We start from the raw sequence: 13,715 nt of genomic DNA, 5'->3' as shown, positions 1-13,715 counted from the left end.
CTGTCCCTGTTCCTCTCCCTATCCCCCATCTCTCCTGTCCCTCTCCCTCTACCTATCCCCAATCTCTCCCTGTCCCTACCCCTATCCCCCATCTCTATCTGTCCCTCTCCCTATCCCCCATCTCTCCTGTCCCTCTCCCTATCCCCAATCTCTCCCTGTCCCTACCCCTATTCCCCTTCTCCCTGTTTCACTCCTCTCTCCCCCCTCCCCAGATGAGATTGAGATGCTGGAGCGTCTGTGGCTGTCTGGTATCTGTCACAATGATAAGATTGAGGTGATGAGCAGTAAGCTGGACATAGACAACATGGCAGGTGTCTTCTACATGCTGCTGGTGGCTATGGGGCTCAGTCTGCTGGTATTTGCCTGGGAGCACCTGGTCTACTGGAGGCTCAGACACTGCATGGCTACCAGCTCCGGGAGACTGGACTTCCTACTGGCCATCAGTAGGGTGAGTTTGTGTGGGGGGAAATGGTGTGTGTGTGGGGGGGTCAAGCGATAGAGGTATCTTATGTATGTGTGTCGGTGTGTTTGTGTGTGTTTGCCTGCGTGCGTGTGCATGTGTCCGTGCATGTGTGATGTGTGTGTGTGACCTGCATGTTGAGGTCAATTCCATTTCCACTCAGTCAATTCACAGGATTCATTGGAATTCAATTCCTCTCACACTCAGGATGTATGGTAACCTTGACGATGACCTTGATAGAAACAACACATACTAATATATATTATGCATACATCTTGACTGATAACTGCTCGTCCCTCAGTCACATAGGGCATGTTTGATTTGATTCTATTAATACATGATTGAATGTTCATTACCATTCCCCGCTTGTTCTCTATTTCTCCCTCTCTACCAGGGCATGTACAGTTGTTGTAGCTTTGAGGATGAAACCACGCCGGGTGGGGCCAAATCCTCCATGGCTATGCTCCCCCACCATCATGGCACCATGGTAACAGTCCCGCCCCCGCCACACTTGGTCGGTGCGTCGTCAACCAACCCGGCCCTGACCATGGCGCAGCAGCAACAGTCACAGCCCGTCTACAAAACACAGATGCCTGGATCCCCTCCCACCGTGGTGCATTCTGGGACGGCGCTGGGGCCCTCCAACACTCCCATGCTGGGGGCGCCACTGCCCTGCTCCACATTCCTCCCCCGGCCCGATCGCAGACTGGCCGTGGTGGACCGCTGGAGGCTGCCCAAGGCCGGGACCGCCACCAACCCCATGGCCGTCCGCGAGGCCGTCGCAGACATGGGGCTCTTCCCCCAGAAAGTGGCTCCAACCTGGGGCACGACAGCTGGAGGAGTGGGGGTTGGTGGTGGTGGTGGTGGTGGTGGGGGGCTGGATGGATATAAACGCTACTATGGACCCATCGACCCTGAGGGTCTGGGGCCCTGTATGGACCAGCCTGCAGGGTCCCAGACCCCCAAAACAGCCCCCAGGAGCCACCCTCAACCCCCTCCCGCCACTGTGGCCTTCTACTCAGAGAAAGGTCCTGACCAGGGGGTGGGGAAGAGGGTGGTGGGAGGTGGTGGTGCTGGGTGTCAGGGGAAGGGAGGGGTCAAACCTTTGGGGACGCCTCGGCTGCCTCCTAAAAGCCAAGCCGTGGGTGTGACCCCAGTCCCTCTACCCACTAACCCCCCGCTGCCACAACCCTCCCCCCCTCTCCCCTCATCCTTTTGGAGGAAGCGCCGGCCCAAAAAGCCCAAAGAGCCAGGCGGGCCTCTGTACGAGAACATCCTACCGCTGGGGCGCAGGGGAGGAGGAAGGGATGGAGCGAGGGATGGTGGAGGGAGGAGGGGACGCCCCCTCTCTCCTCCTCTCCCACTCTCAGTAACCGTGCCCATGTCCCCCACCTACACTCCCCCTTCCCCCTCCACCTCACTCCCCTACACCAGCTCAACTTCCTCCTCTTCCTCTAACACATCGTCCACCTCTTCCTCTACCTCCTCCTCTCGCTCCTCCTCTCCTTCCTCCTCCTCCTCCTTGACCTCTCAGAGCACGCGGGAAGGTTTGGACGCAGAGGACGATGATGAGGATGAGGAGCTGACCGAGGAGTCCAGTCTTCTCCTGGGGAGGGGGAGGGACAGACAGCGTTCAATTATCTCCTCTCGCTCCCTCAGTCACGGGCGCCAGCCACCACCTATACCACCCCGAAAACCACGCCCTGCCCGAGGGGAGAGAGACAGGGAGAGAGGAGGTAGCCAGTTGGCCCAGTTACAGGAGTGGTGGGCAGGCTGGGGTGAGAGAGAGAGGGATCGCAGTGGAGGAGGAGATGACGAGAGGAAACGAGAGAAGAAGAGGAGGAAAGATAAAGAGAAGAAGAAAAAGAAGAAGAAGAGGAAAAAGAGGGAGGAGAGGGAACGAGAGCGAGACAAAGAGAGGAAGAGACGGAAGGTGAAAAAGAAGAGGAAGAAGAAGGCGCTGAAGACGAAGAAGAGGAAGAAATCGTCTGGGCGTTCTGAGCAAGAAGAGGGGGATGTGGAGGCAGATAGGGAGGGAGTGGGGGATGGAGGGAGAGAAGGAGGGATGCCAGACTACTCTTCCTTTCCAACCCAGTATCGTAGTACATTTGGGGAGAAAGGGAGAGAGTCAGCATGGGCAGGAGAGAGGGAGCGAGGAAGGAGGGAGGGAGAAGAGGAAGAGGGGGGTGATAGAGAGGAGGATAGCAGCAGGAGCAGGGAGAGGCGGCCCAAATCATCCCATTCCCACTCCAGACATCGACCCCCCAGTAAGCTCTACCCCAAACTCCCCGCCTCGGTCAAGTTCTGGGTGAGCGGAGGAAACGGGGAAGGGGGGGACCCCAACTCTGGAACACACCCCTCCTCCCTGCCTCCCCTCATCCCACTCTCCAAGAGGCGGAGGAGTGGAGGGGTGGAGAGAAGGGAGGGGGGGAGAGAAGGAGAGAAGAGGCCTCTGTTGATGCACTATGAGAAAGGCAGGGCTAACACCCAGGAGGGGCTCTCCTTCCATGAGTGGGACTCTGAGGAGGATGAAGAGGAAGATGTGGGGGAGGAGAGGCAGAGAGACAGAGCGAGGGAACGGGTGGAGGAGAGGGTGAGGAGGGCGGGTGGGAGGGGTGCTGTGTCAGAGTCAGAAAGAGACAGGGCGAGAGCAGAGGAGAGTTACTCTGATGAGGGCTCATCAGGGGAGTTTGGGCGATTTGAGAGGTACTGGGAGGGAAGGGAGGGGAGTGGCGGGGCTGGAGGACCAGGGAATAGTGGGATAGGGGGGATAGGGGGAGGGAGCTGGTTTTTCGGCACATACCCCTCCAGAGAGAAAGGGGGCAGCATCAACAGCAGAGACGACTCTACACTAGGGCGAGTGGAGGGCTGGGGGGTGGGGGGAGATTCTTGGGGTTCAGGGCCAGGAGTAGGGTGGGCGTCAGGGGGAGGGAGTGGAGGTCTGAGGTCCCAGTGGCCCCCTCCTCCAGCAAACCTCCCGCCCCCCCGACGGTACTGGTCTGTCGACAAACTCCCAATCAAGGGAGAGAAGAAGTGGAAAAGGGGAGGAAGGGGGAAGGGCAAGGGACGCGCACGAGACAGAAACCAGGGGTCTGGGGTGTCATGTTCATGTAGTCAGTACCCCCACCCCCATGTGCACCCGCACCCCCAAGGGCGGTCACACGGCCATGGGAAGAGAGAAAGCACGGCCCTGTCCCACAGCCAGGAGGAGCTGCTCCCCCACTGCCACAGCTTCAGCGGGGGCTCACGGCCCAAACCCCCTCCCAAACCAGACCAGGGCCAGGCCAAGTCAGGCAGCCAGGCCAGTCTCAGCACACAGCAGCCAGGAGTGTTGGTGGACCACCCCCCTCAGCCCTCCCTCTCGCCCCCTCAACCCCAACCTAGTGTCCCTTCCTCATCCTCCTCCCTGCCGGTGCCCATCCCTCCTCCTCCCTCCTCGTCCTCTGCCTCGGCCAGTGCTAAGCTCCTGTACCAGAGACTACGGTCAGTACCTCAGCCCGGGCGCTTCTACTCCCCCCACCTGCCACTCAAGGCCAAGAGCCTATGCTCCCGACGAGGCTCCGCCCATTTCTCCAGCCTGGAGAGCGAGGTATGACAGGGGGAGACGAGAGAGGGAGACACGCGAGCCGACACCGGCGCCGCTGAAACCACCGACGCCATGGCAACTGTTACCAAAGGCGGTGCCATGGTAACGGGGGATGCCACGGCAACTGAGACTGCTGTTATGGCGACTACAAATGACCATCAGCTAGTGACCATCGCTACAGGAACAACTAGGGATGACTGTACCATGGCTGTCTCCGCTGTGGGTGATAGCGGAACCATAGTAACCCGGTCCCTGGTGCGTGTTCTGGTGAGGGCCACGGTGAGGCGCCACACCAGGGTCACCTACATCCGCCTGGAGGGGTCCCATGACACCGAGACTGAGGGCGAGGCCATGTCGTCTGGGGCGATAGCAGCTCCAGAACTTCTCCTCCGGTCGGAACTGAGCTTTGTGATGTCATCGTCGGTCCTCCTCTCTTCCCCCAGTCAGAACAATGGATAAGACAAGTCTCCAAACTGTGAGTAATGATGTCATGTTCACACACACACACACACACACGCTCGTCTCCCTCCCTCTGGTTCTGACTGAGCATACCTCGTTGGTAGCGGAGAGACCGGCCTGCTCCTGTAAGGATCCAACGCCTGTTTAATACTCCCACAGATTCTAGCTCTCCTGTCCCCATTGGCCGAGGGACATGTCACATCATCCCCTTTTGAATTGCATTGGTAGACTGCATCCTCATGTTGGAGAGACCCCCCCTTCATCTCTCTCCCCTTTTGTAAGTTGGTTGATATAAAAGCAATGCAGTCGCCTCTCTCTTACACACGCTCTGCCTGGCTTCCCATCTCTCATTGGCCAGGGAGGACAGTGACATGACTTTGACCTCATGACATCTTCAGGGCCATCTAGCGTGACCGAAGCCCCCCGGAAGGGAAGGATACCAACCCCCATGATGTCATGTTTGCTACAAACCCTTTTGTCCAATTAGATTTAACAGGAGACTTTCTCCGCCACCTCATCGGAGCCTGTCCTTTCTCCTCTGGTCCGATCAGAACTCAGAACAGAGACTCTTGTCATTCCGCTGACGAGCACGATGACATCACTGTGTTCCAGACACAAACGGAACATTCGGAAGAAAAAAAGACACGTAGCGAGATCTTTATTTCCTATCTCTGTTTTTTCTTTCTTTCTTTCTTCTCCTGAATTCTATCCATGTGTTTCTTAGTTATTCTATCTATCTGTGTTGTTCTGTTAGTATTTCAGGCAGCAGGGAGGTCGGCTGGCTGGGGCTTAGTTATTCTATCTCTGTGTTGTTCTGTTAGTATTTCAGGCAGCAGGGAGGTCGGCTGGGGCTTAGTTATTTCCATGTGTTGTTCTGTTAGTATTTCAGGCAGCAGGGAGGTCGGCTGGGGCTTAGTTATTCTATCTCTGTGTTGTTCTGTTAGTATTTCAGGCAGCAGGGAGGTTCTATCTATCTGTGTTGTTCTGTTAGTATTTCAGGCAGCAGGGAGGTCGGGGCTGGGGCTTAGTTATTCTATCCTGTGTTGTTCTGTTAGTATTTCAGGCAGCAGGGAGGTCGGCTGGGGCTTAGTTATTCTATCCATGTGTTGTTCTGTTAGTATTTCAGGCAGCAGGGAGGTCGGCTGGGGCTTAGTTATTCTATCCATGTGTTGTTCTGTTAGTATTTCAGGCAGCAGGGAGGTCGGCTGGGGCTTAGTTATTCTATCCATGTGTTGTTCTGTTAGTATTTCAGGCAGCAGGGAGGTCGGCTGGGGCTTAGTTATTCTATCTCTGTGTTGTTCTGTTAGTATTTCAGGCAGCAGGGAGGTCGGCTGGGGCTTAGTTATTCTATCCATGTGTTGTTCTGTTAGTATTTCAGGCAGCAGGGAGGTCGGCTGGGGCTTAGTTATTCTATCCATGTGTTGTTCTGTTAGTATTTCAGGCAGCTTGGGGCTTAGTTATTCTATCTCTGTGTTGTTCTGTTAGTATTTCAGGCAGCAGGGAGGTCGGCTGGGGCTTATTATTCTATCCATGTGTTGTTCTGTTAGTATTTCAGGCAGCAGGGAGGTCTCTGTGTTGTTCTGTTAGGGCTTAGTTATTCTATCTCTGTGTTGTTCTGTTAGTATTTCAGGCAGCAGGGAGGTCGGCTGGGGCTTAGTTATTCTATCTCTGTGTTGTTCTGTTAGTATTTCAGGCAGCAGGGAGGTCGGCTGGGGCTTAGTTATTCTATCTCTGTGTTGTTCTGTTAGTATTTCAGGCAGCAGGGAGGTCGGCTGGGGCTTAGTTATTCTATCTCTGTGTTGTTCTGTTAGTATTTCAGGCAGCAGGTTGTTCTGTTAGTAGGTCGGCTGGGGCTTAGTTATTCTATCTCTGTGTTGTTCTGTTAGTATTTCAGGCAGCAGTGTTGTTCTGTTAGTATTTCAGGCAGCAGGGAGGTCGGCTGGGGCTTAGTTATTCTATCTCTGTGTTGTTCTGTTAGTATTTCAGGCAGCAGGGAGGTCGGCTGGGGCTTAGTTATTCTATCTCTGTGTTGTTCTGTTAGTATTTCAAGCAGCAGGGAGGTCGGCTGGGGCTTAGTTATTCTATCTCTGTGTTGTTCTGTTAGTATTTCAGGCAGCAGGGAGGTCGGCTGGGGCTGAACTTGGACATGAGAAGCCTTTAAAAAGCAGTGCCAAATTTCTACTCCACAGCTTTTAAGCGAAATTGGTTTCCAGTCATCTGTTTTCATGAGTATATCTGTATAGTATTTCACACGTGAGCAATACAACATTCTCTATTAGGAGAGAGGATGGAGGAAATGATTGGTTGCAATATCTACAGTTGGCACTAGATGGCTGCATAATATTCAAATAAGCTTGAGAGGACTGAGTGAGAAAATCTCTGAGCTGAGTCCATTTGACATTACATTGAAGATGTAAAACATTCCGTTATTATGTGGAGGAATCAGGACAGCTTAGCTTTAGTCATTAGGAGTTTTGGGTCATTGAAACCCAGAGCAGTGTATTTGAAAATAGTTGTCATGGCCTTTCATGCCCTCCTGCTTGGAAGACCCACTCACCAGTGTGAAGGAGATGCATCTTATGAAGCACAATTGGTCACCGCATAAAGCCATAAGCCATAAGCCCTCCACGTGCCGTCATTACAGCACACAATAGTTATTATACCATGGTGAAGAACAATACTGTGCCAATACCTGACTACTGTCATTATTAGAAATGTAGTTTCACAGCAAGACGGATGTAGTAATACCACTGTGAGGGGAATACTATGTGGGAGTGGAGTCTACTATGTGGGACGTAGAGATGTAACTGTGTTCTGTCATTAAAAAAGTCATCAATAGCAATATTGCCCTCTTTAATGTGATGATAATACAATGGCAGACTGAGAGTACATGGAGTGCTGAGTTATGTGACAACCTGTAGGCCTGTTGGCTTGTTCACCGGGGTGGACCTAGGCCAGGCACTGTTCAGATCCACTCATCTCTACACAACACGGATCTGTGAAGAAATAGTAGAACTAGTAGTGTGTAAGTGCAGGTGATCAGATCAGATCAGATCCTCTCATCTCTACACAACACGGATCTGTGAAGAAATAGTAGAACTAGTAGTGTGTAAGTGCAGGTGATCAGATCAGATCAGATCAGATCCACTCATCTCTACACAACACGGATCTGTGAGGAACTAGTAGAACTAGTAGTGTGTAAGTGCAGGTGATCAGATCAGATCCACTCATCTCTACACAACACGGATCTGTGAAGAAATAGTAGAACTAGTAGTGTGTAAGTGCAGGTGATCAGGTCAGATCAGATCAGATCAGATCCACTCATCTCTACACAACACGGATCTGTGAGGAACTAGTAGAACTAGTAGTGTGTAAGTGCAGTTGATCAGATCAGATCAGATCAGATCCACTCATCTCTACACAACACGGATCTGTGAAGAAATAGTAGAACTAGTAGTGTGTAAGTGCAGGTGATCAGGTCAGATCAGATCAGGTCATCTGAACAGTACCCTGCTCAGCTACACCTTATGAACAACTCAACAGGTGTTAAACAGAGAATAAACAGACAGTGCATTAAAGTGCCAAAATACATTGTTAAACCAAAACTATAGTCCGTACCATGCTTTGGTGTTTCTCTGTGTGGGTCATCTAAAAGAGCTGTGTCATGCAGCGTCATGCTCTCCATGGGTATGACGTATTCACCTCAGCTCTCTCACTCTGAGACCAGCCCACAGCCGAACCCCCAGCTTCTCCTAGTTGAATGTAGCTTTGACATGATGTAGAACTTTTAGACTTTGTATTCCTTTTTGGATGCTGTTGATCCTGGCTGGAATGGAGGGCTTGATGGGGCTTGATCCTGCTATGTGAGGGACTATGTCGTCGAGTTGGGTTTGTGCATGTCGTCACATGTCAACAGGTTAGACGGTCTTTTGAGTCCAGCCCCCCCCCCACCCCCCCCCAAAAAAAAGAACACCTTCCACTTCTGAACAAAGACAGGCTGTCATTTTACTTTTCTCTACTGCATATACTGCTTTGTCAAGGGGACACAATTTGGAAACAATTTATCATAGTTATAGAGAGATGCTTTTGTCGTCCCCATGATCCTTCTGCCCCCTACACCTTGGAAAAGCCCAGAAATCATTGCATGTTTAGAAGATTGAAATCCCAGAGGCTTGCGGTGGAGGGGTTTGTGTAGTTGTACTCTAGCTAAAGCTTAGGACCCAGGGCGGCCATCTGTCCTTGAGGTAGCTCGCTCGTCCCAGCGCCCCAACAGTGGAAACCATGGAAACAGTTCTACTGTTTGGAATGAGGTCATTTTACACCAATCAGGAGTGCTGAAGCCTGTTGTGTCATCGAGCATCAAGGCGCTAATACTTAAGTCTGTGACTGCATGAACAGAAGTGATTTTTAAAACCCTGTAGCTACATTTTTTTGCTGAGAAAAAATAATATATTAATATATACTATGTTTTTGAGAATGTACCATGTTATACTGTGATTTAACTTAGATATTTTATTGACTATTGTATTCAATTTGATCATTTACAAATTCTATCATTTATCTATACAGAAATATATATGTACAAATAAATATATACATATATATATATACACTGCTCAAAAAAACTAACGGGAACACTAAAATAACACATCCTAGATCTGAATGAATGAAATATTCTAATTAAATACTTTTTTCTTTACATAGTTGAATGTGCTGACAACAAAATCACACAAAAATTATCAATGGAAATCAAATGTATCAACCCATGGAGGTCTGGATTTGGAGTCACACTCCAAATTAAAGTTGAAAACCACACTACAGCCTGATCCAACTTTGATGTAATGTCCCTAAAACAAGTCAAAATGAGGCTCAGTAGTGTGTGTGGCCTCCACGTGCCTGTATGACCTCCCTACAACGCCTGGGCATGCTCCTGATGAGGTGGCGGATGGTCTCCTGAGGGATCTCCTCTCAGACCTGGACTAAAGCATCCGCCAACTCCTGGACAGTCTGTGGTGCAACGTGGCGTTGGTGGATGGAGCAAGACATGATGTCCCAGATGTGCTCAATTGGATTCAGGTCTGGGGAAGGGGCGGGCCAGTCCATAGCATCAATGCCTTCCTCTTGCAGGAACTGCTGACACACTCCAGCCACATGAGGTCTAGCATTGTCTTGCATTAGGAGGAACCCAGGGCCAACCGCACCAGCATATGGTCTCACAAGGGGTCTGAGGATCTCATCTCGGTACCTAATGGCAGTCAGGCTACCTCTGGCGAGCACATGGAGGGCTGTGCGGCCCCCCCAAAGAAATGCCACCCAACACCATGACTGACCCACCGCCAAATCTGTCATGCTGGAGGATGTTGCAGGCAGCAGAACGTTCTCCACGGCGTCTCCAGACTGTCACGTCTGTCACATGTGCTCAGTGTGAACCTGCTTTCATCTGTGAAGAGCACAGGGCGCCAGTGGCGAATTTGCTAATCTTGGTGTTCTCTGGCAAATGCCAAACGTCCTGCACGGTGTTGGGCTGTAAGCACAACCCCCACCTGTGGACTTCGGGCCCGCATACCACCCTCATGGAGTCTGTTTCTGACCATTTGAGCAGAAACATGCACATTTGTGGCCTGCTGGAGGTCCTTTTGCAGGGCTCTGGCAGTGCTCCTCCTGCTCCTCCTTGCACAAAGGCGGAGATAGCGGTCCTGCTGCTGGGTTGTTTCCCTCCTACGGCCTCCTCCACGTCTCCTGATGTACTGGCCTGTCTCCTGGTAGCGCCTCCATGCTCTGGACACTACGCTGACAGACACAGCAAACCTTCTTGCCACAGCTCGCATTGATGTGCCATCCTGGATGAGTTACACTACCTGAGCCACTTGTGTGGGTTGTAGACTCCGTCTCATGTTACCACTAGAGTGAAAGCACCGCCAGCATTCAAAAGTGACCAAAACATCAGCCAGGAAGCATAGGAACTGAGTGGTCACCACCTGCAGAACCACTCCTTTATGGGGGTGTCTTGCTAATTGCCTATAATTTCCACCTGTTGTCTATTCCATTTGCACAACAGCATGTGAAATTTATTGTCAATCAGTGTTGCTTCCTAAGTGGACAGTTTGATTTCACAGAAGTTTGATTGACTTGGAGTTACATTGTGTTGTTTAAGTGTTCCCTTTATTTTTTTGAGCAGTGTATATACATACAGGTATATATATATGAGTTAAGTTTGGTACACTTGGAGGAAGTGTTAGATGATTAGTTTTAAATGTTTTAGCTTTGTAGCAATTCTAGACACTGAAATCATTTTGAATTTGGATACCTCCTATATGACTGTGAAGACATTAGTGCCTGTGACAAAAAAAGATGAGAAAAAAGTCTAATCTCTCTACCATCTACCTGTATCTAATATATCTATCAGTCTGTCACTCTAACTGTTGTACTACCTAACATTATATATTTTTATTCAATCTCTCTCTCTCTCTCCCTCTCTCTCTCTCCCTCCCTCTCTCTCTCCCTCTCTCTCTCTCTCCCTCCATCTCTCTCTCTCTCCCTCTCTCTCTCTCCCTCTCTCTCCCTCCCTCCTCTCTCTCTCTCTCTCTCTCTCTCTCTCTCTCTCTCTCTCTCTCTCTCTCTCTCTCTCTCTCTCTCTCTCTCTCTCTCTTTCTCTCTCTCTCCATTATTTTAGCGGTTTGTTCCAGACTAGTCTTTTCACCTCTAAATCATATCTGTCATTTATTTAACTTCCATTTTCCTTTAGTTTAGTTTCTTTGATCATCTTTCTATTTCAATCTGTCTATCCCCCCGTCTGTCTCTCACTTAGCAAAAAAACCCAGAGACCAGTAGATACTGTGTTCTTGCTCCTTTCGACTGATTGTTGAAGATGATTAATTGATTGATTGAATTAATTGATTGATTAATTATTTAACAATGTTATTAACGATGTGATTGAAGTGTGTATCTGATGACCATGCCACTGTAGCAAGTCTGGGCTGTACCAAACTGCCGGGCAGCAACATAGACCTTAGTTGCTATGTTGTAGTGGTGTTGCCATGGCGTCTCCATGGCGTTGCCATGGCGTCCAGTACACCACCCCAACCTGGTGCTTGCTGGGTAATATAATGTAGCATAATGTCCTTCATGTTGCCCTCAAGCGCTGGTCTAGGATCTTCTCTCCCTCAACCAGTCCTAATTGGGGATTGAACAATTAAACCTGACCTTGGAGCAGTGCTTGAAGGTTAACTTGGTGGTGTTGCACTGCATGTGTCTGCTCTCTATACTACTTACATCTTAAGCTGGACTGAACTGGACTGATGACTGGCTGACTATGGAAATGTGATGTGCTATCAATAATTTTGTCAAGAAAAAATGTACATGTGAATGACTTTTGTTCGGGCTGTTTTTATTGTGTTTTTATTGTGTTTTTATTGTGAAATACAGTTTGCTGTGTCCTAGTGTTGTGGCTGTGAGAGGTGTGTGTGTGTCTGTGTGTGTGGGGGGGTGCATGCTTACGTGTGTGTGAGCATACTGAAAACACATGGTTTGAACTGTGCTGTTCTGCATAGTGTGAAATTGTACAGCATAGTGGATAACACCGGGATGGTGCTGTAAAGTGGCTGGTAGCGATACTGCCTGGCTGGCGCTCTACTCTCCGAGGAACATTATGTTTTCTAGTCAGAAATATCTGGAGGTCATTAGGAATGTGTGTGCATGTTTGTGTGTATGCGACTGTGATTTTGTTTGAAAGTGTTGTGCTGCACAGTCATGTGTGTATGTACATTTGAGTATGTGTGTGTTATTGAATGTATGTGGGTGCATGTATAGATGTGTAGTCTGTAGCCCCACTGCGGCATGATTCTGTATAATTCCACGCATGCACACACAAACAGACACACGCCCCCCTTACACACATACACACAGTGCTCTGCATGCATATTTAATACACACACATACATCACTCAGCCAATGGACCTCGTCGTTCCTCGTTCCTGGAGCTCCCACTGAGAAACACTATGTAGCAACGCGTCAATAACTCCCCCATCACACACACACGCACACACACTCACGCGCTCTGAATGATTGAATCATCAAGGTTAACATCTTACTCTGCTTACTATACCTTATCAGTCTCATGTCTGTGCAGAGTAAGGTTGTGCTGTTCATTTATGTTGGATAGAAAAATAAATATATACATTTTAGATCGTTTTGGCTGCAGAACTTCTTTGCATAATTGTTTTGAGTTGTCTGTTTTGTTTTGGCTTATCTCTCCTTACTCTGTGTGGGTCAAGATATGTGGTAAGTTATGTAATAAGATATGTGTTATGTGAAAAGATATGTGATAAGATATATGATAAGATATGTGATATGTAATAAGATATGTGATATGTGATAATATATATGATAAGATATGTGATAAGATATATGATAAGATATGTAATAAGATATGTGATATGTGATAATATATATGATAAGATATGTGATAATATATATGATAAGATATGTGATAAGATATATGATAAGATATGTAATAAGATATGTAATAAGATATGTGATATGTGATAATATATATGATAAGATATGTGATAAGATATGTGATAAGATATGTGATAATATATATGATAAGATATGTGATAAGATATATGATAAGATATGTGATATGTAATAAGATATGTAATAAGATATGTGATATGTGATAAGATATATGATAAGATATGTGAGGGAGAACTGTGTTTCACTGGTCTGTATTCTGCCTTTCAGTGCTGCTCTGTTTACATGACTTAAATGCTATTTTTGTTTCTTACAGTCTGACGTCCATGTCTTCAGTCCACTCTAAGATCAAATTAGACCACGAGTTCTGATCAGTCATTGGTCCATGGTCATGATTCATCCTTACGTTTCAGTTTTCTGTCACCTTTGACCCGAGAAGTAAAATGCATGGCACTCCCGAGTTCAAACAGGGTCCTCATCGGCGTTTCGCCATGAAACAATTTCAAGGAAAAATAGGAGTGGTATGTGTTGCACTCACCAGGCCTAGTGACATAAGAGCTACATCTAAACAGGATGCTAGGTTAAGTCATTACACAGCTCATTCACTGTGGTCCATACAGGTATCATAGGACCACTACTTTCAGTCATTCACTCAAATGGAATTCAGTGTCACTGATCCACCTAACAGGGTTTTAGCCTGGTGACTGTCCTCCATCTGTTTCTGCGTTCCAAAATCTA

General features: G+C 48.7%; 1 protein-coding gene and 1 long non-coding RNA gene across 13 annotated transcripts in view; both read left to right on the top strand.

Annotated features, from left to right (window-relative positions):
- LOC118378969 (glutamate receptor ionotropic, NMDA 2D-like) overlaps positions 1-4,055 on the top strand; it is a 237,505-nt gene extending 233,450 nt beyond the window's left edge. The window contains exons 15-18 of the mRNA XM_052492672.1: positions 213-448; positions 855-1,772; positions 1,995-2,238; positions 3,613-4,055. Of these exons, the coding sequence (XP_052348632.1) occupies positions 213-448; positions 855-1,772; positions 1,995-2,238; positions 3,613-4,055 (1,841 nt within the window). The remainder of the gene's footprint in view (positions 1-212; positions 449-854; positions 1,773-1,994; positions 2,239-3,612) is intronic.
- Positions 4,056-5,285: 1,230 nt separating this feature from the next.
- Positions 5,286-11,069, top strand: LOC127915262 (uncharacterized). Of its 12 annotated transcripts, none has more exons than XR_008090820.1 (5): positions 5,293-5,345; positions 5,406-5,468; positions 5,706-5,831; positions 6,147-6,331; positions 6,436-11,069. It is a non-coding gene; the product is annotated as an uncharacterized LOC127915262 (long non-coding RNA). The 12 variants fall into 12 exon arrangements; XR_008090816.1 differs by having other exon boundaries at positions 5,643-5,894; XR_008090812.1 differs by having other exon boundaries at positions 5,580-5,894.
- The last annotated feature ends 2,646 nt before the right edge of the window (positions 11,070-13,715 follow it).

This window comes from Oncorhynchus keta, chromosome 34, assembly GCF_023373465.1.
Source record: "Oncorhynchus keta strain PuntledgeMale-10-30-2019 chromosome 34, Oket_V2, whole genome shotgun sequence".
NCBI lineage: Eukaryota > Metazoa > Chordata > Actinopteri > Salmoniformes > Salmonidae > Oncorhynchus > Oncorhynchus keta.
This window is presented reverse-complemented; position numbering and strand designations above follow the sequence as displayed.